Below are 27,440 nucleotides of genomic sequence, written 5' to 3' on the forward strand. Positions count from 1 at the left end.
TAAAATAAACATGACATTATAATACATGACTCATTTGATATGGGTGTTGGTTGCACTTGCCTTGACACGCAGGTAAATCAGTGACAGCGACACCCAGAGGCGGCACGAGCTAACTGTCCAGGTTAGCGAGCCGGTGGCTAACTGGTAACTGTAAAGCTAACGTTAGCTAGCTGCCAGCTCCGTCTGCAGACACGTCTACACACAGTCCGCTGCTGCTGCTGCTGCTGCTGCTGCTGCTGGAAACCACACACATGTTGAACTGCTGGTGGAAGAAATGCTCGCTACAAATAAGGATTTAACTGGCCTTCGCACTCCCACAAACTGAGGTAAGCTCACACACAGACACACACGTCGTTTTTATGAGCCCTCCAGACGCTGCCATTCACGCTGCCCTCACTTTCACTAAAGTTTTATGCAAACGTTAGCCACCTCTTGTTAGCAGTTAGCTCGGAGTAAGAGTGGCTAGCGTTTAGCACAAGTTTCAATGGGAATCCTCATGCTCGGAAACCTGCTCTGTGAATGTTAAATGCACAGTGAACTGGAGCATCTGGAGATGTTCCGAGCTACAGAGTAGTTAGTTTTGCCGAGCACCATAACCAAGAGAGTAGAGTGTTGTATTGTTTGTAATGGTCTCCATCATGAGTCAACTGACCTTATGTGGTGCTTTGGAGTTTACATGTCTTAGTGTTCTTATTTTACACTCTGTCTGCGAGGTTTTTTTCTTAACTTATGGAGTGGCACTCTGTTAGAGATGTAGGTTATTTTCAGCAAACTTTAGTGGTCCCATACTATGCTCATTTTCAGGTCCATATTTGTATTCTGGGTTACTACTAGAACATGTTTATTTGCTTTAATGTAAACAAAAAAAAAAAAAAAAACATCAAGAAACAATAGTTTATTTTTCTCACACAGTCTACATGAATATACCTTTATTCACCCTCTGTCTGAAATGCTCCGTTTTGGCGTCTGTCTCTTTAAATCCCTAACCTGAAAAAGTGCAGTCCTCTGATTGGCCAGCGTTTCTGGATCGAGTATGGAGCCGGCCGATTATTGGGGCCAATATTTGGCATTTTGCTGATTATCTATATAGGCATTTTATTTTAATGATTGCTGATAAAATTAATTAATTATAAAATACAAATAAATTGTCAGCACGGGAGAAACTTTCACATTGTAAAACCCCAGGGTGATATTTTTAGCTATTTTTATTTATTAATATTTTTATTTAAATGATCAGTTGACTTTATAAAAAAAAGATGCTGGGAACTTCCTACATACGATGTTGAACATTTCAGTATTTTCAGTATTTTAGTATTGATTAAACATTTTCTAAAGGAATTTAAACAATGTTTTGTGTTGGAGTTTTTTATATTCCAAATTCTAAATATTGATGGAAAGATTTTTATTTTTATTGTAAATGCATATCGGTTCCAAATATTAGTTATCGGTATCATTAACCACTAATAATCGGTATTGCTATCAGCTCTGACAAAACAATATCCGTCAATTCCTACTCGGTGGGACTTTCCCAAACCACATCCTATCCCTTTACCCTGCCCACTTCCACTCCATGTCCATGTTCACACTAATTGTCTGGCACATTAAGTGCTGTCCCACACCATCCAGCGAGAGGTAGAGCAAGTTATTAAACCCTCCGACAGCGAGCCAGTACTGGTGATGTATTGACCACGTGCAACGCTGAATTGTGTTTGTCATGAAGAGGCACCGTACAAATAAAGTTTCATGCGACTGTCCTTAGGAATGTAAACTGCTCAAGCTAAGACAGACATTCAGTATTGTCATAAAGACGATAACATGTAAATGCTACTTTGTATTTATGATTTTCAAAATACCTTTATCTTCACTCTATTAAACAGTATTTGTGTTAGTTATATTTTTAAGTGCTACAAGAATTGCAATTGCAAAAACTGTTCCAACAGTGGAAGTTAGCTGCTTGGGCAAACTCAGCCCCGCTCGGCCGCTGTCTCTATTGCGCTTGCTCTACGGGCCTCCCACTGCAGAAGTAGTGTAAATCTTTACCAGATCTTTCAGGTAATTTTATACACGGCATTTTAACAATTTGGCTTCCTGTGCTTTTGAGCAACTGTCATAGGAATAAATGAGGCCCTGCATTCCATGCTGTATCCAGTTCTCTGAAGCCATTGAAACCTGGAGCAACATCACTCTCCTTGTCCTGCTTTCAGATTCTTTTTACAATATTTAAACCTTTGAACCCTGAGCAAATGTGTGCAATTTCTTTCAGAAACATGGGAAAGAGGCAATAAACAACTTGGTAAGAGTTTTTTTTTTTTTTTTTTTTAACTAATTCTAAGGTTATTTTCTTGTACATTTTACTTATTTCTTGCTAAGTTTTGTGGCATTTTTGCTTTTGTTGCTCATTGCCTCCTGTGTTTTTGAAAGAAATCAAGTCAATTCGCTCAGGTTTCAAGGAGTTAATTTTCCATGCTCTACCATCACTGCAGCTGGGGTTATGACTGTAACAGCACTGTAGCGGCAGCAATTTCTACCTTTACCTACTTTTTCACTGGAACAGCTTGGGTCGCTGTTTACCCTCTATCAGCTGATGTCATTCAAATACACTATAAAGCATATGGTAAATGCAATGGGACCCATTTCGAATGTTTATGTTTCTAGTTTTAAACAGTCTATATAGTATATTTGTGACATCACAACTTCATGGAAATCTTAACAGCTTGTTTAAGCGCACAGTTTTAGAATTCAAACTGTCTTTCTCTGTGGATTGAGCGTTTTAATACCCCGTTACCTGTTTTATATTTAAAAAAAAAAAATGGGAATCTGACTTTTTGCAATATGGGACGTTTAAGCAAACTGTAACAGAAGTATATGCCTCAACTTAGATCCCATTTTTAGCACTGCTTGTTGGCCTCGTGGATCTCAAGTGTTTACCACAGCCGGGCATTCAGTGTCGGCTCAGTGGTCTAGCTGGCGTTATTTGTCGCATTGCTCTCACAGCAGCAAGTGATGAGTCTCCTGTGACTGTGTGCTGAGCAGCAGATGGAAGAATGTGCTCTTTCAGAAAGCCAGCTGGCTCGAACTAGAGGGGGCAGGAGAGCCTTTAGGCACACTTAGGCTGCTTAAGGAGTCTTAATAGTAGTGTATGTATGGGTTGGAATTGAACAGTCATAACCAGAAGCATGGGCGTTGGAGGTTTACGTGTCAGGTTTAACATGGCATTTGTGCTGCTGACTCTCAACTTGTCACTTCTTGCACAGGAAAAGTGTTAATGTACAGCGCGTATACAGCTGGTGCCTTCTGAATTGGCAATCTGACAAACCTCCAGACCTTGTACATATGTCTGGAACAGAATTGATGATTACTTTTTTCCATTTTCGTTTCTTTAAAAGTTACTAGAAATTGCTCTAAACCTTGATAAATGTTATCCCCGAGTTCTTGATTCATGATCATATTGTCTACCTTGTAACAGCATATATCATTCTGCTCATTAGCAGTTTCCTGCCAATAGACAAACTTCTATGTCGGGAAAACAGCATTTCTAAATGGAAAATGTGTAATCCTGGAATCATAACAACTCCTGTTGGCTTAAGTGATTTATTGTGACTAGTGTTGTACGGTATGCTGATACTATGAAAGTATCGCGCTACTCAGCTGTTCGAAACGATACAATGCCGCCCCATGTTAATACCGATACTTTATGAATGATAGTAAATAAGTTTAATAAGAGCTGTGTTTTTCCGCTTACGACAGAGAGGCTGTCTGTGTGTGAGTGCGGGCTGTCCCAAGCTCTTTTCACTCCCTGCAGGCGGAGGGCAAGTGTGTGTGTGTGTGTGTGTGTGTGTGTGTGTGTGTGCTGTTCCGAGCTGTGCTGTTACTCGCACCAGGTGTTGTGGGCGTGCCAAACAAACAATTGCTGTCATGGTGAGATGCAGAGCGAAAGTCATGGCTGATAAAGTTTCAGATGCTTGTCTTGCCGACCGTCCACAACTTGTTGACAAAGCAGACGCATGGAGCGAAAATAGTATTATTCGCTTACACTGCCAACAGTCAGGGTGACCCCATGGACACCACAAAGCATCCAAAGCATCTCACCAACAGACACTATTAATGAATTCAAAAATAGCGACAGGTTGGTTAGTGAATGTGATAACTAACATGATGACATGCCCCCATACGTCCATACAGAGTGGCGACCTCAGTTAATAAGGAGGTGTATTTTGTAGTTTGTGTTCAGTCTACTTTAGTGCACCGTTGTAGTGTGCAAGCTAATAATTCTTGGTTTGAGCTTTAAGAGCCTGATCACCAAGTGACAGACTTACAGTTACTGTTATTTGTGTGTATTGTTTTTATAGGCTATCAAACTGAACCATTAAACTGTATATTGTGGTTCTATTTTAAGTCTTAATCTGTTCAATGTGCTTGTGGCATCCTATAACCCAATCTTACACTTTCTATACCAGTGTTTCTCACCCAGGGGTCCAGGAACCCCCAGGGTTATGGAGGGAGTTCCAGGCAGTTCCCAGAAAAATGGGGAATAGTTTATTTTTGCTATTTAATTCACTATTGAAGCGCGCCCAATGTAGGGGTCATAAGAGTGACTTTTCTGATTATCGTTTTGGTTCATCCTCAGGGTGCGAATCACCAGAGGGCCTTCGATACAGTATTATCACCATGCTTAAGTCACAATACAATATTGAAATATTAAATGTTTTGCAATATGCTTGCAATAACATATATTGGGATATATTAAGATTTATTATAGGGATGTCACCGTCATGTTTTTTTTGCCTCGATTCCGATGCACGTCATTTAATATTGACTATCTGCCGATACCAGTCCCGATCCAATATTTTTGGTTTCTTTAGAAAATACAGCTGCACAGTGCACACTTAAGGTAGGCTTCTTCAAAGTTATTAAAATAACAATAAAGTGTAATATGACAAACCCTACCTTTAATTTTTTTGGCATTGTCACTGTCCCTTTAAGACAGTGACAATGAGACAGGATGAGGCCCCGTTTAGATGAGAATGGCCCCACGAAAAATAGAGTCTTTCATTTACATTTTAAAAAAAAAGAGTAAATCAGTGTTCATTTGATAACATTGTGAAAATGATGTTGTGTCCACAAAAACAACAGAAAACGCTGTAGTATTCATGTCAAGCCAGCAGTTAGCAGTGTAACTTTGTAATGACACAACATAGAAGAGTACCACGTACGTACGCAGTGCAGTCAAGTGCAGCTGTGACATCGCATCCGTGCATTGCCAGTTTACACTGTAACGGAAGGTACAAAAAATATGCTGTCAGGATTTCTAAATATCCTGGTATACTATAATACTATAGTACTGCCCCAACCAAGTCTGCACAACCAGACAGGGTCTGTGTGGCAGTAAAGACCTGTGATTATCCAATACACAGTCTGGTTTTCGAGGCAGTTACAAATGAAAGTCTTGATTAAATACAGTCTTTTAGAGTTTTACAGTTTCATCAATCCTTTTAAAAAGTCGTAAAATTATTGATATTAAGTTATTGGTGAATTACAAACTTTGTTAGTCCTCAATGTAAGTTTTAATTGAGCAGACTGTTTGGCATATGCATTTACTATTTCTGTGCGCAACATAGCACTGAAAACAAGTAGGATGTCAGACCCATGTGAGGTGTTTTAGCAGGTAGAAATGTCTCTGCAGTGGGTGGGTCATTAACTGGTGAGTCAGCATTTAAATTTTTTACACTATGTACAGCAACAGCAGATTTTCATAATCAAATCAACCCTTTGCTGACATGCCACATTTTGCATGATAGGTGTGTAATGTATTGGATGAACAAACACACATGATTAGGCGTACTGGCTATTTTTCATGCTGCCATGTCATTAAAGCTAAATTGAGCTTTTGACCTTGGTCTCAGCATTTGCCTCTTTTACCAGATTTGACTAATGATGTGCAGGTAATCGCTCGCTGCAAATATGGTTGCAGGTAACTCTGTAGTGGTATGTTGGATGGGACTGAAAAGTTACAGCTTCTCTGTACCCTGACCTTTTGATACAGATCTTAAACTGATAGTGACGTTACATTGATGACATAGTTTCACTTCCTCTTTCTCATAAGCACCAGTATATAATACATCTGTTCTTTTTTTCTTTGTTCCCCTTTTCTATGAACATTTTGATCTAGAAATTGTGGGATTCCCCCTCAAAGCTGTCAGAAGCTTATCACATCAACCACTTTCTCTCAGCTTGCTTCCTCTAATTTTGATGAAGTTAGTGGTTTCTTGCATTTCTCAGAGTGATTTTTGGTATCCCTCTGAGAGCTTGCCTGTTCCTGTTGCAGTCATACACTTTAGATGGAAATGGCTTTAATAACAGCAGGAGAGAGATCGATCCCTCTCGGGGATAAAGCAAAATTTATGTCCTTTGACTTACAACCAACATGTTGTGTGGCCTCTGTGTCATTAAATATTGAGGCTACTACTGTTTGCTGTCCTCTCTCAATTGATATCTTCCTGTGTATCTGCCTAAAACATTTTCATGAGTTATGCTGAGTGACTGAGGACAATTTTTTAAATTTGTGTTTTATTTTAGATCTTAAGTCAAACTACAGTGAAACTACCAAAAAAAGATCTAGTCATAAACTTGTGTCGTTGTTTAGCCAACTGGAACAATGCAAATTGTAGTTCTAAGATGATATGAATATAAAATGTGAAAGTAATCCATTTATTCAGTTCATTGCTTATATTTTAGACTGGACAGCTTCATCGCCAGCAGCTCATGGGACACAGAGTTAGCTGCCAGTTTACCAGATAATACTAGGCTAGGGCTGTATCACAGTATAACAGTACACCGGGGTATTTAGAAATCCTGAATGCATGTTTTTAATACTGTCATAAACACAGGCGCTGCTCTTTCTATTAAGCTCATTGTATGTAGTGCACAGCATGCACCACCACAAGACAGTCTCCAGTCTCTGTTAGTGGAACTGGCAGCTGAGCTGACTAACAACACGACACCTATTGGTGGAGGAATAAGTAACAGGACTGTAAGCACCCGGTGGCCAGCAAAAGCAGAGAGAGACTGTGGGGATAACTGCATGTTTTTTATAGCCAGGTGAAACCATCCTGATGATGTGAGCTCAACGCTCTGTCTCTCTCGCTGTTCAGTCTGGACTCTATGCCGCCCCAAACACTTTCAATCCATTCCAGTTCAGTTGGGCCAATCAGGGATCTGCTCTGTAGCTGGAAACGTAAACAGCCAATAAGGGATGGCGTTGTAGGTTATCAAGTCAAGTCAACTTTATTTATATAGCACAAGTAGCATGCGGGCAGCTGTTTTCAAAACAGTAATGACTGCTACCAAAGTGACAAGCCTAACATTAGTGGAATAAACAGCAGTAAGTGAATTCATGGCACAAATAGAATAGATGACAACGATTAAAGAAGAACAAGAGCATGCAAACATAGTTTCTCAGAGAAAAATACTTTTTCACAGGTGCTCCTGTTTCTATTAAACTCATTGTATGCTTCACAGACTGGATTTGGCAAAAGCTTTATTTACTAACTGTCTCTGGTGGTGATGAAGATGTTCCCCGACACAAATACAATGTTCATTTATGTTTGGTTACTGATTGTGGAAGAGAAAGTCTATGGGGAATAACGGAGTGGTTTTTCACATTTAACTTGGTAAATTAGGGATTTATTTCAACCAAACTTGAGGTGGTGGTTGTTGGAACAGTGGAGTAGATGGAGTTACTAACTAGATTACTAGCAAGACTAAGCAAGAGTGAAATGTGTTTTATGAGTTAACAAGCAATTAAGCCTCATCAGTCTTCTGTGACCAAGAGAAAGTTCTATTCAAAAGTTCTGCAGTTGTATCTCTCTGTTTTTGGTGTGAGAATATTACTTTGCTTAACATTTTTTGAGAATCTGTTGTGTATTTAATAGACTGAAAAGCTGAAAGTAAGTAGGTCATTGGCCTTTGCATGGGGAGTTACTGCCACACATTTATACTGTATGATATACCAGGTGAAATTTCAGGAAGGTATGAAGCTATGAAAAATTCGATACCGCCCAAGCCTAAATGATGCTTGTTCAGACTGAAGCTTTGACCTGGTATAAATATTTATATGTCATCGATCTAAATAGATCAACATGACTTATTGCAACTGGATCTGTGACCAATCTTAGTGACATGAAGGGTTAAAAACGCATATTGCCTCATCCAAAGAAATAACCAAAGGATTAATATTAATTTATGATGCTCATATCTGTAGTGACTTTAAGCTCTCTCAACAATAGTGCAAGTTATTGCTGTAAATTTCCACAAGATGAGCTGATTGAATGAATCGTGTAAAGTTATAACACTCTGCCTTCACTGTCATGTTAAATTTCCTATGTAAATGTTGAAGCGGTCTGCTTGTCAGTTTTACAGCCTCATTTAGCGGAGTGGATCTATGCAGAAAGAACAGTTGCCATAGCAATAAACATGACAAGAGCAAGGGAGGGTGAAAGTCATGTCCCTTACTCAAAATGCAGCATATCTACATTGTACTGTGGTGTATTTAGGCTGCTGTTAGTGGCTATTTTTGTCTACAGTTTTTATGATGATATGATCTGTTTCTTCCTGTGTGTGGGGGTGGGTGGGTAGGTGTGTGTGTGTGTGCGTGTGTGCGTGCGTGCGTGCATGTGTGTTTTTTAAGAAAAAAAACTTAGCTCTTAGCAAAACCTGTTTACTGTTAAAGTTTCAGATAGCCAAAAGGCCTTCTGCTGAATTTGATATCATCTATAGATGTTTCAGGCCAGAGGAACTTTTCCATAGGTCGAAGAAGTCCCCTTTTTATTGTGTTTGCGCTGCAAGGACTAGTAATGATTGTAGTTCTTATCACTCTGCTTGGCTCCTGTTTAAGAGTAGGTCCTCTCTCACCACAAGATGAACCTTGAGTGATGTAAGCGTATGATACAAACACTTAAGCCAATGCACTTCCGTCAACCGCCACTTTTAAAACCTGTGAGCTGTGTAAATAACAGACAACAAAACTTGTATAGAAAACAATGGAAGAAAACGCAAACAAATTGACTGATGGTGAAGCTCAGGCTTTGCTGACCATATATGCGACGGCGGAAATATGACACGATTTTGACTTGTCAAAGGGAAATATAAGAATCTTCTATGGTCAGTTTACATTACTTCAGCATTCCTCTTGGCAGTGCAAATGCAAACTGAAATAGCCCTTGAAAGTTCTTAGTCCTCAGGGGAGATCCCCGTTCAGCAGTTCCTCTCAGGGAGTCCCCAGATGTGTTTACTCAGAAAACACCTCAGTATGTCTGGCTCATGAATTATGGGAATTTTATGCGATACAAACACATAATTGGCCCTAAAATACATTGTCAACAACTAACAGTTGCTAACAATGTGAAGTGTTTCAGTACAATCCTCACAACACATTGAGGATAAGATTAAAACACTGAGAGAAAGAGCTCTCCTTAAAGGGATACTTCGCAGATTTTCTACCAGTTTTGTGTCAAATCAGTGTGGGTAGTATGTGTAGGTGAAATGTGGTGAACTTCCCTACATCTAACCAGTGCCAGATAATACAAATGTCACCACCAGTGTTGCTTCGCTGGCTCTTGGAAGTGGGAGTGTTGCCCAGGCTGTATTTCCACACTTTCGTGTAATCTGCCACCCATGCTGCCGCCACTACGAACAGAAAGAGTATACAGCTGATCAAGAGACACACTCGCCTCTGTCTCTCAAACTGGGTCAGAAATCTGATCAAACGGTAAAACTAGGCAGCGCTGATTGAATATAAATCAAGATTATGTAACTGCACTGCCTACTTGCGTAAAATGTTTTCAGAAATGTATTTTAATGTCTTCTTTCGCCGTAATGGCAAGAGTTTGTGAACGGGAAGTAGGTGCCACAGCTCCTTGTACAGTGAAAATGTCGAGAAAAAAAAATCAAATATCAAATCAAATATAAACCAACATTCTGTTACTGAGATGCATATTTCTGGCTTAAAATGTTTTCAGAAACAGCTTAGCTTACTGTTTAACTATTAAATAAGATTTGGCAGCCATCATTGTTTCACATTGACCAGTCCACATTACATCAATCACCAGTGGGAGTGTTTATTGGTCTGTTTAGCGAATAGCTTTCTAGTTGTTGGCTTTTTACCTCTTGAGCTTGTGTCCTTTCTCTCTGTTTTTTCCAGTCATTTAGCACCATTGCGTTGATTGCTAAGCTCAGCAATAAGCTGTTTGTGGCATAGTTACTGAAAATGATTGGTTCTGGACTCTGGATTTTGATGTGAAGCCGTAACACTCAAAAGGTCAAATTTATTTTCAGATTTATGGACCATTGTGTGGTACCATATCAACCCGTGACCATTGGAGCAGTGCTGACAGTGAAGAAATGGCATGTGATGTGTCTTCATGTTTTTTGTGGAGAATGCTGGCAGACTTGAAAACACTGATGATAACTTGTATCTGGGTTCAGACAGATTCCACACAGCATTTTCCCAGGCTTACATTGCCCAGAGGATTCATTCATGCATCAGAAATGAAACCTCTTTGAAGAAATTTTTACTGCATAAAGATTCCAACTTTGTCAGTTGTAGATGGGACAGTGAAGCCTCTATATGAAGAACAAGGTCATCACAGCTCTGGGGACAAGGAATGGTCATTTAAAATACACAAATAAACCCTGAAAAGTGTGGACATGTTTTTTATGCCTCTGTGGCTGGAAGTGTTGTGTTTTTGGGTTGTTTGTCCGTCCCTCCATCTGTCTGTCCGTCCCATTTTTATGAACATGATATATCAAGAATACCTTGAGAAAATTTCCTGAAATTTGGCACAAATGTTCTACCTTGAAGTCAAAAACGAATTGCAATTTTAGTGGTCAAAGGTCAAGGTCACTGTGACCTTGCATTCGTCCCATTCTTGTGAATATGATATTTCAAGAACATCTTCAGGGATTTTCTGAAATTTTAGACAAACATCTACGTATTCATAACATTAAATTTGGTGGTAAAAGGTCACTGTGACGTTGCGTCTGTCTCATTTTCTTGAACACAAACAGTTGAAGAACACTTTGAGGGAGTCTCCTCAAATTTGATACTAATGTCCTCTTTGAATTAAGGATAAACTGAGTAGAATTTGGTGGTTGAAGGTTAAAGGTCAATGTCACTGTGACTACATAAAACATGTTTATATGTCCCAAGAATTCAAATGTGAACATTTCAAACAAATATCTAAAATGATATAATTATGAAGTTCTGATACTTTATATCCAAGAGGTCAAAGGTCAACTTCACTGAGACATCATAATAAACATTTCTCTGGCCTTTACTCAACGTCATATCTCAGGAACAGAAGGGGAAACATTTGCTTAGATACTGAATTGGTGACACTAATCTTGGGTGTCCATCTTGAAACTATGCTGATTGTATAGATCTTCTGTGCTGCCAGGGGGAAGATGTGGGTGAAGCACTCATGTTTTCACAGACATGGATGTAAACTATAAGTGCAACTTCACCGGTGTGAAGAGGCATACAACTGCATGGCATTAATTCTTGTTTGATATTGTCACAGTGCAGTAAGACCAACATGTCCACACCCAACACTGACAGAAGTGTTACAGTCCAATACAAAGTGAAGGTACAGTACAAAGAATGAAAATTAAAGAATATAAAAAAACCCTTCTGAGTTAGCGGAAAGATGTGACACACACAGACACAGCCTGAAATTTACCACAAAGCCAGATCAGACTGGTCAGGAACCTTTATTTAGAACCTGTGCACTGCTTTGGTAACATGATCTCAGACAGAAATGTTTGCCCTACCTTTGACACGACAGGCTGCCCTACCCTGCCCTGCTGGGGAAAACCTCCACAGTCAAAGTCTGTTTTTCATCAACGCATTCAATCAGCTGTACCCACTGAGAACATCCACACCAGAAAGCCCGGATCACCCTTTGCACCGTGAAACACCCAAAGTGGTAATTCAAGGCAAACACTCCAAAGCCCTCACAGCTGGCTTTCTGATGTCTGATCGGCTATGCCAGTTAGGACTTTGGCCAAGTAAGACAAAGGTCAAAGCTGCTAGGCACCCTGACAGTAAAAATTTATCAAAGACACTCTGCTAGTGAAGTACAGTGATGAGGTGAATCCAGGTAAAAGTCTGCATAAGTGTATTCCCCTCACTAAATCTAAAGCAGTTGTGAACGATGAGAGCTAGATAAGAATAAGCTTGGAGACTTAGAAACTTAAAAGGATTTTTTTTTTTTTTTTAAAAAAAGTTTGGCCAAAGCTGAAATGTGGAATATGCAAAAGGGGCTGTAGCTAAGTAAAGAATATTTCTGTCAGTGTTTCAGTCAAGTTAATGGAAACTGAGCCGTTATTTTGATTTTGTTTTCCTTAAAAGTGAATGCCATGGCCACAGTGCATGTAACGAGTGTTTTGCAGTGTTTGTGTGCTTTAGATTTTGGTCTTATCAGCAGTTCAGGAAACTTCCCTCTCTGTCTGCATGACAGATAAAATAGTGGTTGTGGTTGATAAAACAGTTTTAACAAGATGGTAACTTGCTACCAGATTGTCCAGATTTAACATTCACAGAAACCTTTGTGGGGGTTTGTCCACCCATTCTAAAGCCCGTTTTACACTGCTTGTCAAAGGTGGGGATGTTGTGCCCTTCCTCTGCGTGCTGTTCTTTGTAAAAGGAACAATTGCGGAATGGGGGGACAGACTTGTCTTGCAGTTAAGCCTGCAGCAGCGTTAGTGACAGCTCCGAATAAACATCAATGTAAAAAGGACGACCAGCAGGACTGGACCATGTGTGTGACTTTTTGATGATGTGTTATTTGTGGCCTGACTGCCGGGAGATTTTAAAAGCAGCTACAAGCAGTTAGCAACTAACTCAAAGAAGAACAGCAGCACAAAATGTCTGCAAATTGAAAAAAACAATGAGGTTATTGAGCTCCTTACCCTCCAAGCAGAGGACAAGATCTGACGCCATACTATAATGGAGACAGAAAATTATTGTTTTTGGCATGTTTTGCCATTGTCATTGTTTATTAAGTGCTGCTGGATGCACGTTATATGTCACAGAGTCCAACGCTGTTGTGTTACATGTCACTCCCATCACGCCTCCTTTACTTCCGCGATGCCAGCATGCTGTCTAAAATCAAATCAAAGGGGGCATAAAGAACGGACTTTGGAGTCGCCCTATACAAGATTTCTGTGTAAAAAGGGCTTAAGTTACGATGGGACTTTTGGGAAAGGAGCCAGGAATCTGCTATTCTATATCTGAAGTGATGGAGTAATGCATTTTTGCAGCAAGTCTGGCTAAATAATTAAAGTATAACCTTTGTGGTGTCACCACATCAGAACACTGCTGTCAGGGCCTGCCCCAGTAACAAATAGGAAAATAAACTCTGTACAATGGCACAGAGATTAGTCATTAAGACAGCTACAGTCAGCTGGTTGTTCTTTCACCACCCTCTGTTCCTCATCCTGGCTTTCAACTTTGCATACAGACACAGTTTGATGAATGACCTGTTCAGTGGCCTTGTATTTAAATGCACCTAAGATTCTCCAGATTTGACTGCCTGCGCATATTTGAATCTAAGAAAACTATATGACAGAATTAACCCTAAAACCTAATACCTGACACAGTCTGCCTCAAGCTCTCATTAGTAGGGGTGGGGGAAAAAATCGATTCATATAAGAATCTCGATTCTCATTTTTAACGAATCAGAATCGATTCAAAAATCCTAGACATCGATTATAGACTATATTTACTAAATATAGTCTTTTCTTAACCCTCTAAAAATGTTTTGGGCCTTAGAGACAGGGTGAGAAGCTCGGTCATCTGGGAGAAGCTCGGAGTAGAGGCGCTGCTCCTTCGTGTTGACGAGCCAGATGAGGTGGCTTGGGCATCTAATTAGGATGCCTCCCGGACGCCTCCCTGGTGAGGTGATCAGGGCACGTCCCACCAGTAGGAGACCCCGGGGAAGACCCAGGACACGCTTGAGAGACTATGTCTCTCAGCTGGGAAGAGCTGGACGAAGTGGCTGGGGAGAAGGAAGTCTGGGACTCCCTGCTTAGGCTGTTGCCCCCCCGACCCAACCCTGGATGAGCGGTAGAAAATGGATGGGTGGATCTTTTTCCTTCTTCTGTCACCACTGCTTACAAACTTCTGTATGGACACACAGACACATGTACCCACAGACAAACACATACGTCATATAGTTGAAATACAAACTATTCAACTCTCTGATGTCAAAGGTTGTACCACAAGAGGAAGAGAAAAGTCTTTTTGACTTTTTTTTTTGTTATGAGCTAAATCAAAACCCTGGTTAGTGGCAGAGGGGAAGCACTGGTTTTACTGTAGACTCGGTGTGAATAGTTATGACTTAAACCAAATCTGGCATGTTGTTAGAGGCGGTTGAATATGGTGCTTGGTGATTGGACCTTCTAAACCAGAAAGTAAAGTTGAAGTTTAGCCATTTGGGGAAATGAGACATGACGAGCTATTGCTGTGCTAAAAGTTACAGCTAATAAACCAGGAGGAAGAAGATTTATGAATGTAGAGCTTGCGCTTTCCTATCAACAGCAACACTTTAAATTTAGATTTTAGTATACTGCCATCTTAATTGTATGAAGTTGGAAAAAGAGAATATGTGCTTAGCAAATGTATTCTGGATAGAGATTTTAAAGGAATAAATCCATCCGTCCTGCCTCATCCCCCCTGACTGAGTTTAGCTTGTCTGGACAAATTCAGATTAGTTCCATTCAAAGAATCTGCAGAAGAACAAGTGACGGCCCACTGCCCCCCTCTCTTATTAAGTTTTTCATTTCTTTGAGCAGTCACAGGGTCTCTGTCTTTGAAGCAATTTTATTGATGGTGCTGGGGGTGTTTTTGTCATATCCAACATGCACTAATGCAGTTATATTTCTTTTAAAACACATTATTAAAAGGAATTTTGGTCTTTAGGTTTCAGCTATACTAGATGGGGGGTTGTGCTCTTGTGTTGAAATGTATCTGTATCAGACCAGTAGACTGTAATTAATTTGATTTAATTGGTTATTCATTCGGCAATGGAGTGGTAAAAGCACCTATCTGTGGCTGCAGCCGCACACTTCCCCATTTTGACCAGTTGGTGTCAGCAGTGACAGTCACAGCGTTTCCGACCCAGTTAGCTGAATGGTGCCGCTACGTTTGAATTGTGACCCGTGTGGAGATAATGAAACCCTCACCGACCTTCCTTTTGTGGTGGAGTCTGGGGGCTGCCAATTCCTGCCGTTGTCTGCATGGTGGATGTGGTTGGGCACTATCCATTTTTCACATCAGATAATTTTGGGAGCTGTAAATTCATCTTGATCAGCTCAAGAAATGACCTCCAGTTAAAATCTAAATATGATCACCAACAAATGTGCCTCTTGCTGGGTGGTTTTTCAACTCTGACAGAAACATTGTGGGAAAACTGCTATGATTTTGAGACCATGGCCTTTCCCGAAAATCTGCTAAATTAGGGAAATGCTGAAACAGGGTGGTGAATTTTAGGAGGTGCGAGACCCAATGACCTATGGGCAAAAGGACTTTTCTTCCCAGATTCTTCCTTAGAAAATGTCAGCATTTGTGTGCAATAGGGTTCTATTGGTATACTGATTTAAAGTACTGTGGTATGAAAAATGTCGGTTATCATTTGCTTGTCCATGGTATTGAAAAAAAAATGCAATTCGGCGGACAATCTCACCTTTATTTTAGTCATTTTTTAAAGGGAGACTTTTTACACATACTCCTATTTAACCAAAAAAAAAATGGTGTCAGGCTAAAAACAAGAATAAAATATTTGTTCAACCTTCTGTTTTCATTCCTTTAAGGGTAATGTAAATGCTAATAATACTGTAATGCCGTGATGCTACAAAGCAGCGATATTTTCTGAGATAATTACCATACCATGAAAATCTCATACAGTTGCAACCGTGGTATATAATTGCTATCTTTTCTTTAGAACATCTGTATTGCTTGACAGTAGGGCTGCACAGTTATGTCAAAAACGATAATCACGATTATTAGATAAGTATTGAGATCACTTTTTTTATCACAATTATTCATTGTTCTTAAGACAAAAATATTTTTATGGCACTTTTTTTCATCTATATAAACTGCGCACTGCTTTCACTGCCATGTTGTGCAACATTCCTATTAAAATAAGACTGGTCCTTATTCACAGTGCATCTTCAAGAAACAAAATATGAATAAAATTGTACCAAAGCTTTTTGGTAATTAAATTCACAGACTTTGCTTTTACGTTACCATTTTGCTACATACCTTCTAATTTTAAATCTTTGCATCAAAACAAAACTTAAATTAAGGTACTTCTTCACCTGAGTTACTTGAATCCTTCCTTTCTTTCTACATTTTTGAGTGCCTGGATTGCCTTCCTGTGTATCCCGTTGTTTCCTGTTCTTCATGAGCACCTGACACAAGTTTTTGATATGCGATTGATAATACAGAGCAACCAGCCATCCCTCTTTTTTCTGGTTTAATAAGTTTGCTGCGTTGCTTGGAGGTACAGACACTTTTGCATATGATTTATTTTCTTCTAAATCTGAAATATTACCAAAAAAATGAATGATGATGGTTGATGATGGATGATTTTATTTTTTTTTTTTGCCCATCTGCAGTGGCAAGATTCAGCAAAGTTTTTAACAGACTGCCACTGCAGGGTGAGCTGGTAGCGGCATGACAACTTCTCAAAAATGGAGGCTAGCTGTTAGTTTAGGAGCAGTTTGATTATATATGAAGCACATTTCTATGAGCTGAGCACGCATTTTAAACGTTAGCATTGCAGTTGATCATGCTCATTTACTTGTGGGAAGCAACAATCGTGATTGAAACAAATTTTTGATTAATTGTGCTGCACTAATATGCACCCAGTTGTTACTTTTTCTTTTGGACATTTGTGGTTGATGTTAAACCGTGCTCAGTCTTTGTAACATAAGTCAAACACAGGAGGAGATGTAGCTGGTGGCCCGCTGGCCTGATAGGATATTTTATTTGTTTGGGATGTTTTGCTTTTATGGCTCACACCCCTTCGCTCTTCAGTATCAACACTTGTGTCAAGTCTCGTGGAGTACCTCAGCTTGGCTTTCTCTAACAGATTGCCCCTCTCCTTCTCCTTTTATCCTTCTCCTCATTTTTTCTCTTGCTGAAGGACGGCCACACTCCTCTCACGCTTATTTTCAGTTGCCTAGCAACCAGGAAGAGATGCTTTTTTGGGGTGGTACTTGGTGATGGAAGCGGGGGAGGTGTGCATTGTTCAGGAATAAATGGTTCATGAATGCACTTCCACTAGGGAGAGAGAGGAGGTGAGGAGCACTGTTTTAAGTAAAGCATTCATTGAACGACTGCATTGTTCCATTACTCAGTGTCTGACTCAATTAGCACCCCTATTCACCTGGGCTTCACTGCTGTTGTGGCAATGGGTTTGCATCCTAATTATCAGTGTGACAGTGAGAGCAGCGCCCGGTGCCAGGGTGTGTAACTATAGGCCATGTGTGATTCAAACATGCTTTGGCTAAAGAGAAAGCGCCTGGAGTTGACAGTGAGGGGCTCTTCACTCTCAGTCTCTTCGGGCTTTGGCAAAATGCTTGTTCTTCTTAGCATTTCATGACCAATCTCACTACTACTTTATGATAAATAAACATAAAACTATCAGTTTGAGGTGACATTGATGCAGGATACTTGATCCTCCTTTCAAAATAGAACTCAACTGCGCTTAGCAGTCTTGCATAAAACATCTTAATACTCTAAATTGGGAGGCACACTCTGAACTGCCAGATGTCCAGTTAGTTTATTCAGTTACTGAATTATTTTGGATCGAAATGCAGTGCTGCGTGGGCCCTTGTTGAGGCTTCAGATTTATGAATTAAATTAGGCAATTTGAACAGTTCAGAGCACTGGATGTTACTGCTACATATGTTTTCTCAGTGAAGCCTGCAGTGTTTTGATAGAAGATGCATTGACAGGTAGTGAAGCGGCAGTACAAACACAGAGTAACAAATTTTGGTGCATATTGATTAGAAAACCATGCGAGCTGGGACTCTATGCTTAACTCCCAGTTTGATACTTTCATGATACTAGGGCTTTTTGTTGCATTTTTAAGTATTGTGATTCTACAAGTATAATGATTCCATTTTTATCCTGTATGTCATGAGACATATTTCCAAAAACAGTTTACTTATCATGTCAGTCAGTCTTTCTGACTTTTATTCCAGCAGCATCATCAAAAGTGGTAAATACACCAATGTTTTTATGGCATTACTTTTAACAATTTTATCCAGGGAGGTACTTTGTGACCTAGCTTTATGAAAGGTGCAAAATTAAATAAACATTACTTACTTAGTCGTTTTGGGCAGTATTGGTAGTATAAGCAGCCCTAACCCCGACCTTATGTTACAACGGGCTCGCAGGCTGCAACAAATATGGGAGATGTACTCGACAGTAACATAATCTAATTAAATTTATTAACATAAATTAGAAAAAAAGGCAATGACATGTGGTAGTGGGAGTCAGTAGTGTATGCATGTGAATGGATGCTGCGATTAATGTGTAGTACATGTTTTAAGTGCAAATAAAACAAAATGTGGTGCAGGGCCAAGAGGCTGGCTGTCGGCAAGGCAGAGGCAACACTGGGGCTCCCTGCAGAGGAGTTTAAATAATCAGGATCACTGGTCTGGTGTTAGCGATCAAGCAGTCAGCTCCACCCAGCCCAAGACCTTGAGGCACAAAGCATACACAGTATTTACGCCCACTGGACCCGACTCTGGGGTGTTACACTACACACACATAGAGTGAGTGCACTACTTACTTTCAGCTTTTCAGACTAATAAATACACAATAGAAAGCCCTAAAATGTTTTTTTAAAAAAAGGTAATATTCTCACACCTATTTTCCATATTAAACAGAAATACAACATTATCTCATACACGGAAGACTGATGAGGCATAATTGCCTTGTTAACTCATCATAAAACAGACCTCATTCAAACAGAAAACTCACCCAAACAGTCTTAGTTGCTATTGTTAGTAATCTAGTTAGTAAATCCACTGTTCCAACACTCACCAGCTCCAGTTTGGTCTGAATTAATTCTTTATTCACCAAGTCAGATGTAAAAACACCCTGGTATTCCCCTCCGTCTCTCTCTGCTGTTGCTATCTGCCAGCCGTTTACAGTCCTGTAACTTCTCCCTCCACTACTAGGTGTCGCAGTGTCTTTCAGCTCAGCTGCCTGTTCCACCAGTAGAGACTGGAGACTGTGCTCTGGTGGTGTGTGCTGTGCACTACATACATTGCATTTAATAGAAAGAGGAGCCCCTGTATTTATGTAAGATTTCTAAATACCCTGGTACTGCAATACTGTGATACTGTCCAGGTCTGAGTGTTATGTCACAACAGAGTTATATGTAAGTTAGGTAAATATAAGTATCGGATTGGACTCAATATCGGCAGATGACCATTTTCAAAGGACTGGATTAGGGTTGTGTCTAAAATAAACCTGATCAGGACATCACTAATTTGGGAGACATGCCTCCTGCCTAGGTCAATTCCTGTGATTATCACAGCAGCACCATAGACCCCCCCCCAACCCCAGCTGTTGATCCCCATTCACACTATATTATATTAGATATTATATTATATCATACCAATGTGCGAGCAGATCACACTGCCTGAGATTATAGATGGTGGTATATCACACAGATCCTAACTCACCTCCTCCTCACCTCACAGGAGCGTCTGAGAGTGAGCCCCCTTGTGTAATTAACACGACCCCAGGAGATGTCTTAAGTCAGGATGGGGACAGAGCACTGCGAAGAACATCAATCTTAACAAATCTTCAGTCTTAAAATCTTAAACTGCAAGCAGGATGAGACAGTCGCAGTTGTTTCGAGTTCAGTTTCACTTTCAGAGCACAAAACATAAAAAACGTTCAACCAGCAGCTTCCCACTTATAGCTGTGGCAGGCTGTCACTCTAAGTTATAAAAACGACAAATGTCCCCAGTGGCAGATCATATCAGCTGTCACTGGTGTGTTTTTTGGTTTAAGTGCTATCTGCAACAGTGTTTGTCCTCCCCACAGATCATTTATAAGGAAGACCCTCTTTTGTGTAGCCGAACGTGTCTCGTCAGTTCAGGAGTCACAATTTCTCAGTTAATCTTGCATTTATAATGTTGATTAATTAATCAATTAATTAATTAATTCATGAAAAACACGGTGAGTCAGATTAGGTAGGCCACAGCTTTTATTTCAGTCTGTCGGATACATATTTAATCAGCATTTAAGCAAATATAAATATTGGCCAGCAAGCAGAATTAACCTTTTAAACCTGCAACATTACTTTCCTTTTACTACTTTCAGACACCTTTCACAACATTTAAACCTTTGAACCCTGACACCCTATTTTTTTTTTTTTTTTTTTTTAGAAAAGGTAAGAAAAAAATTTCTAGGGGAAAAAAGACAGGGAAAAACTATATTTCTAATTATTATAATTACATATTAAAGATAATGTTACACTTTTTCCCAGTCTTTTGTGCCTTGCTTTTTTTACTTTTTTTTTTTTTTTTGCTACTAATTTTCAGGTCAGTTTTTATACTTTTTTTTTTTTTACTAATTTCTTGGCTGGTGCTTATTTCTTTCTTTTTTTTGGTATTCATTTCTTCGTTGGCTATTTATTGCCTTCTTCTCTGTTTTTTAAAGAAATCAAGCCAATTGACTCAGGTTTCAAAGGGGTTAAAGGACTCAAATTGCGGTCAAAACGTCTTGATGGAGACATGCCTCATTTCTATTTTTGATGTATATTATATTCAAATGTTTTTTTTTTTTTGCGGTGAAGCTGGAGTGGAGAGGGGGTCTCTTGCCTGTGCTTAAAAGGACAAAGACATGAGGAGAAGAGGAGGAGGGGAGACACAAAAGAACAGAGGCCTCTGACAGTACACGCTCCTCTATTCAGCAGCTGAGCTAATCCACATGCTAGCTAGCATCACCCCATTCAGAGTGGGGGTCACAAGGACGTCCGGCTGACCTCCCATCTATTTAGGTTAGCAGGCTGTTGTAAAGACTCACCACTGTACCCATTCATGTGCTCAACGCAGGGCCGTGTGCATCACTGCTGCACTGCTGCACAGTGACTGGGTTGTGTCCACTTTACGACATTTAATGGCTCCGTACTCTAGTCTTCATTAAGACTTGTCACTTAGAGCATGTTCCCTACATGCACATCAGGGTGTCCAGGCATCCCCAAAAAAGGCAGAATAAAAAAAAATCATTAAGATTTTGAGCTTTGAAAAGGATTCGGGTTTTTTTAATTCAGCAGCCATGCTACGTTGCATAATTTGTGTACGGTAGCAGAGCTTACTTGATTAAAAGATGAGATGATTGACAGAAAATTAACCAGCAACTATTTTGATGATTGATTTATGGTTTCAGTCATTTTTAATTCAAAATGCCAAACATTATGTGTCTTCATCTTCCCAAATGTGACAATTTTCTGTTCATCTTTGTCATATGTGACAATGAATGGATATCTAATGATTTTAGACTGCTAGTCAGGATGAACAAGAAAATTGAAGCTATTATAGTGCCATTGTTTTTTAATTAACAATACAATGACTAAATGATTGAGAAAATCAGAAGATTCATCTATAAAAAGGAAAAAACCCTATTCAGTAGATTAATTTGAAAAAAAAAATAATACCACCACCATAAGAGTTGTTGTCATTATGTTTCCTTTGACTTTCCATTTAAGTTAAAAGGGGTAATTTGTGCCTACATATAACCGCCATACTGCTTCCTGCACGGTGAAGACTGAGGCTGAAAAAACAAATCAAATGGTGAAACTAAGCAGTGCAGACCTGAGTTGCATATTTCTTGCCTCAAATATTTTCAGAAACATGTTTTAGCTTACTATTTAACTGTAATACAGGATCCAGCTGGCCAACGTTGTTTCACACAGACCAGTTCACATTACGTTACCACCAGCGGGAGCCCTTATTGGTTTGATCAGGTGCGTTGCATTCTGGTAGTTGTAGGTTTTCTACCTCTTGAGCAAAAGCCTCCTTTTTCTCTGTTTTCTCTGGTCAAGTATTTGCATCTTCCTGCTTCAGAGACTGCCTAGTTTAATGTGAGGGCCTTTTATGTATTGGTGAAATACATAAAAGGCCCTCATATCGGTACATATCGTTTGCAAAATTAGGTCGAATGGTGCACCACAGAAAGGGGAGGGACTTCGCTTTAATACATATGATTTTATGTTACTCTGTATTTTTGTGCTATTTTTCTGAAGGGTTATACAGGTTATGTGTATGCAGGCTTGATGCATGTTGTGATTATTACAACAGGAAATTTGTTGCTTGGCTTACTGATGGCCAGGTGTGTGTTTGTTGTATTAACAGCAGGTAAACACACAGCAGTCTCCTGTGCTCAGCTTCAAACTCTTTTCAATTTGTCGAACTGACACACTGCAGCCCCCCCTGCCCCCCGTTGCTCCTTCCAGTGTGTGTGTGTGTGTGTGTGTGTGTGTCCTGTTTTTTCCCGGTTTGCTTTTTTTTTTCCATGTAGACAAACCATTTTGATTGGCCTGCTTCCCACTCTTCTTCACCAGTGCCCCCTCAGCCCCAGCTGCCTTCCTCCTCCCCCTCTCTATGTCTTTATCTGCCCCCCCTTCTCCGTCTTCCCGTCTCTCTCTCTTTTTCTCTCTATTTTACCACCTTGCTCTCCTCTTGCCCTATCATCTCTCTTCCATTCTCACATCTTCCCCCTCTCCTTCCCCTCCTCCATCTTCCCCTCCTGTTTTTCCTTATTTCTGTCCCCTTTTCCCTCCTTGCCTCCCTCTTTCTCTCTCTCCATCTGGCAGCAGTAGTCAGTCAGTATTTTTACGGCTCTCTCTCCCTCTCTCTCTCTCTCTTCTGCTCTGACGTCACTCTCTGTTTGCATAGCTATTGTCTTACAGCGGCTGCAGCAGCAGCGGCAGCAGCTCTTCACCAGATTTTTAGTTTTCCACCCCCCTTCTCTCTCACTTCTCCCAGGGAAAGCCTCTCTCTCTCTCTCTCTCTCTCTCTCCCCCACCCTCCCCCTCTCTCCCCTCTCTCTCCTCTCTCTCTCTCTCTCCATTAGTAAATATTACAGTGGAATGAGAAGTGAGAGAGTGACGGAGAGGAGAGGATGAGAAGGAGGACATAGACTGCAGAAAGAGGAGAGATGCGATAGCTAGCCACAACCACATCTCCATGTCTGGATTTGACCACAGTTTTCCTCGGCTGTGAAGGATTTCTGCTTGTTTTTTTATTTTTTTTATTTTATAGTTATTTATTTATAAATTGAATCCTCCACAAGGCCTCTTGTTTTTCGCGGCCGGACTAACTGAGCGTGTGTGTGGAGGAGGGCTTTTAAAGCCGCGACGGATAGCGGAGTTGGGGCATCTGGCCGTCTGGGAGGCAGCGACAGCCGGCTGGCTGCATTGTGTTGCTTTGATGACCCCCGCTGTGTAGCTGCCTGCTCATCAATCCCCCCCCCCCCCTCTCTATCTCTCTCTCGCTCTCTCCTTCTCTCCCACCCTCCCCTTTCTCTCTCCTCTCTTTCCTCCTTCTCCTCCTCCTCCTCCTCCTCTCTCCATCACAGCTCCCGGCCCAGCCATGTTCGGCACAGAGTCCTCATGTAAGTACCACCAACATCCTCCCGCCTCCTCTCTGTTTATCCATGTATCTTTTTATGCTTCTGTGTGTGTTTTATCAGAGGGAGATGAGGAAAAGGAAATGGCTAGGTTTCCTCTGTCCCTGCATCCCTCCTCTCCTCTCCTCTTCCTGTTTTGCCTCCATGGTTGTTGGTGGCAGATTGCATGGGGAGAAATCTGGGATCTACCATTTTAGCACGGAGGGTCGGTACTACAAGCTAGCTGGTCACGCTGAGCTCGCCGCCTGCCTCGCATTCTCTCACTCTTAGCCTCACTGTGTGTCGGCGTGCGTACGTGCAGTCATCTCCTGTCTATATGTATTTCTCTAGGGTTATTGCGTGCTGGTTAAATGCAGTTTAAGTGTGTCTTTGTGCATGTTTGCGTGTGTGTGAGTGAGCATGTCAGAAGATGGATGCTTTCGCCAGAGTTGCATCGTTTCCAGAAGCATCAGCCTCCTCTGTCTTCTTACTCAGTCAGGTTGCTTTAAGGTGGAAAGCTTTTCCAGCCACCGATGCTACTGAAGCTAACACAGCATACTGCCGTCGTGTATGTATGTGTGCACGTGTGGGTCTTTGGACGCTGTGCAGCTCCTAACCTCCCACAGAAGAGTTGTAGTGTTGATCTCGAGGTGGGCCGAAGTCTTCAGGCAAACCACTTTCTTCCCCTCTCACCCCACCCACTCAAGAAAACCTTTCACTTTGATCAATACCACGATGCCTCACTCCACTACCTGCTCAATGCTTCAAGGAAGCCTGAGTTGATCTAATTGATTCTGTCATGGCCCCAAAGTCAGAGCCAAAAGTAACTTATTTTTTGACATCAGATCAGAGCTAGCATGCACAGACTGTGGTGTGTGTGCATCCTGGTTCCTGGTCCCTATCCTGGTTGGTCTAGTGATGGAAAGCCGTCATGCACCACTTCTCCTCTGAGCGGTGATCTTTGTTTATGAAACGTACAGCTGAGTGGACGACACTGTGGAGCATTCTGGGAATATAGCCCGGTGCAGATCACATCTTTTTTTTTCCACCATAGCCTGGCTGAGGTTGTCTTGTCCTCGTGCTCTGAAATACTGAATTCTTGCCAAAATTTTGAGGTCATTTGAGGGTCAAGTGATGTGCTTGCACTCAGTCAGTTTGACAGCAGTTTGTCCTTGGTGTTCAGTTTGCTTGGCCTCATTTTTTTAGCTTTCGAAAGGCTTTGGGAATCTTCATGAAGTGTACATTTTGACGAACATTTTTGTGGAAAAATCCTTATTTTTTGTATGTATTAAAACTAACATGATTTGGGGCTTTGTTCTCTGTACAAAGCAGGATATACGGTCTGGCTGAAATGAGCATGTTGAAGACTGGGTAAAGCAAAATCAGTGTTTTTTTTCTAAACACATTAGAAAATACTAGGTAATTTTTAGAATTAGATGGGGAATTTTGTAGTACTGTGTGTAAGCAGCAAGTACGCAACTTCCCACAAGCTCTCTTAGCTCTTTAAGTCTTAATAAATACATGAGTTAACATCTTTGTTAAATTCCATAATCAGCTAAGTCGCTGACATACCTTTCAGTTTACCGCTCACTGCTGTGGGTGTGTGCTTTGTGCTAACATTAGCTGATGTTAGGGTCTCTCGTTTTTCCGGTTCAGTGTGTGTTTGTGTGTGTGCTGTGCAACCATAGACTTTGTGTTATACTGGGTCAACCGGCAGAGGGTCTGTTGCTGTGCACCGGCTTGTGGTTCAGCTTTGGGGTCATGTATGTTATTTTGCTACTAGCTCAGCTGCTAAGGAGAGTCTGTAACTGCAAGGTGGCTCGGTGTGTACTGCTGTTTTTTTATCCACCACTCCCTTGCCATCTACTTCATGATTCACTGCAAAACCAGAGAGGCTCTAAATGCCAGACCTGTAGGTTATCAGAGGATCTTAAATTTCTTGTCTGGTTATGGCATTATTAACCATCTCACAACGAGCTAGCTTAGTGTAGCATGCCTCCCAGCGTGTCTCACTGGAGTGGAGTGTTTGGTTGGCGATGGGAGGTTCAGACAGCACGTTGCTGGTTACACCGTGCTACGTGCTAGAAAATCACAACTGTGCAGTATTTTAATAGTAGTGGTGCTGCACCAAGGCCACAGAGAATCCAAAACATGTAGTGTTTGTATTTCCTGAGAAATGTAATTGCCTGTTCATGACAGATGATCCCAGGCTATAACCAATTTTACAAATACACTTGTTGCCTTCATTATTCTGCTCCATAGGTAACACACTTGTTGCTTGTGGTACTTTATGTGTGACCACAACAATGTGCTCGACCAAACAAGGTAGACTATATAAAGTAGTACACGTCACAGGTTCGGTACACTGTTATGTGAAACACTGTAAATCCCACAGTTTCTTGTTTTAACTAGATCCCATCTTGTGTGTGTTGCCACCAGTGTCACCACAAAACAGTCTTTTCAGTATATACCTGTTATAGGGGATAGTTCAGACTTTAGAGGGGTTGTATGAGGTACTTATCTGGACTTAGTGTATTACCTACACTGATTGTAAAAGGAATGAATTGGTTTAACCAGAACTTGTCTTTTTGTCTTTGTCTCTTAAAAATTTAAGACAGCCTGGAAACTTTTTAAAATTAAAACAATGTTTTTACAGTGCATATTTTAACCAACTAAAAAAACAGCTACTTTAAGAGTATGCTATATTTCACCACTTTTTTTTTTTTGCCATCAGAAAGCAATCTCTAAAGTGGAACTGAAACTTTTTTATTGCTCTTTCCAGATCAAACCTCATTGATAAAAACAATAATTTAACATTGCTGAACACAGGAGTTGCTTGACCACTGCTGTCTCAATCAGTTAGTTAGGTTATCCATCCCTCCATCCATCCATCCATCAGTGGCAAGGTAAAGGAGTAAAAATACACGTACATTTTAGTGTTTCCCCTGTCCACAGCAGTTCATTGCTTACCTTCGGTGTTGGTGCTGGCTTTTCTACTGTAGGTAACACACTTACCATGGATAAGTACCTCATACAACTCCACTTCAAATGGTCAGAACTATTCATTTTAATATTGGATTTTTGTGAAAAATAAGCTGCTTCTTCATTCCACACAGCTTTGTGCAAATTCATTCATAGCTTTATGAGATTTCTCTGGCAGTAGACAATCAGATTGGTGCAAAACATAATGCCCATTCAACTTTGTAGGTCTAGGTAATAAACTCACTAGCATTTGTTGAGACACTCAGAGGTAAGTGGAGCCCCTTTTATAGGCTATTTTATCAGAATTGCTTTGCTAGGAAACAGCTTGGGTCCCAGTTTATTCTCAAGCAGCAAACACTGCATCAGCAAACTCTGCAACAGGGAATGAACATGGGCAGGTTTATGAAGTTTTTTTGTTTTGTCAAGTTTTGTGAAATTATCCTGAAAAATGGAGCCCAAGATTTTTCATGAAATGTGAAATGTCTTAAACTGTAAGAGCTGCTAATCTACAGCAATCTTCTTAATCACCCTATTTCTTACTTTTACATAGCAGATTAGACTCTCACTTGAAACCTTGACTGAGGTGGTACCAACAAAAGAACTATCCACAACTTTTGCCAATGGAAAACCAAAAAAGAGGAGCCAAAAAAAATGCACTATACATTATGATTTATTGAAGAAGACACTGAACTTGTACCTCAGGGGTGTCAGATTTTTGTTTAAAAAAAAAAGCCAACATGGGTCTCAGGTATATCCAGATCCA

At 40.5% G+C, this 27,440-nt stretch overlaps 1 protein-coding gene across 5 annotated transcripts in view; it reads left to right on the forward strand.

The window, feature by feature from the left end:
• The first annotated feature begins 128 nt into the window (after positions 1-128).
• The window catches only part of LOC121949958 (suppressor of tumorigenicity 7 protein homolog), a 73,717-nt gene continuing 46,405 nt past the window's right edge, over positions 129-27,440 (forward strand). For 2 of the 5 annotated variants that reach the window (XM_042495827.1, XM_042495828.1), the window contains exons 1-2: positions 129-326; positions 23,666-23,701. In XM_042495827.1, the coding sequence (XP_042351761.1) occupies positions 23,680-23,701 (22 nt within the window). In that variant the 5' untranslated portion in view covers positions 129-326; positions 23,666-23,679. The remainder of the gene's footprint in view (positions 327-23,665; positions 23,702-27,440) is intronic. The other 3 variants (XM_042495829.1, XM_042495830.1, XM_042495831.1) reach the window with 3 other exon arrangements.

The sequence above is a fragment of the Plectropomus leopardus genome, chromosome 11 (assembly GCF_008729295.1).
Source record: "Plectropomus leopardus isolate mb chromosome 11, YSFRI_Pleo_2.0, whole genome shotgun sequence".
NCBI classification, from domain to species: domain Eukaryota; kingdom Metazoa; phylum Chordata; class Actinopteri; order Perciformes; family Serranidae; genus Plectropomus; species Plectropomus leopardus.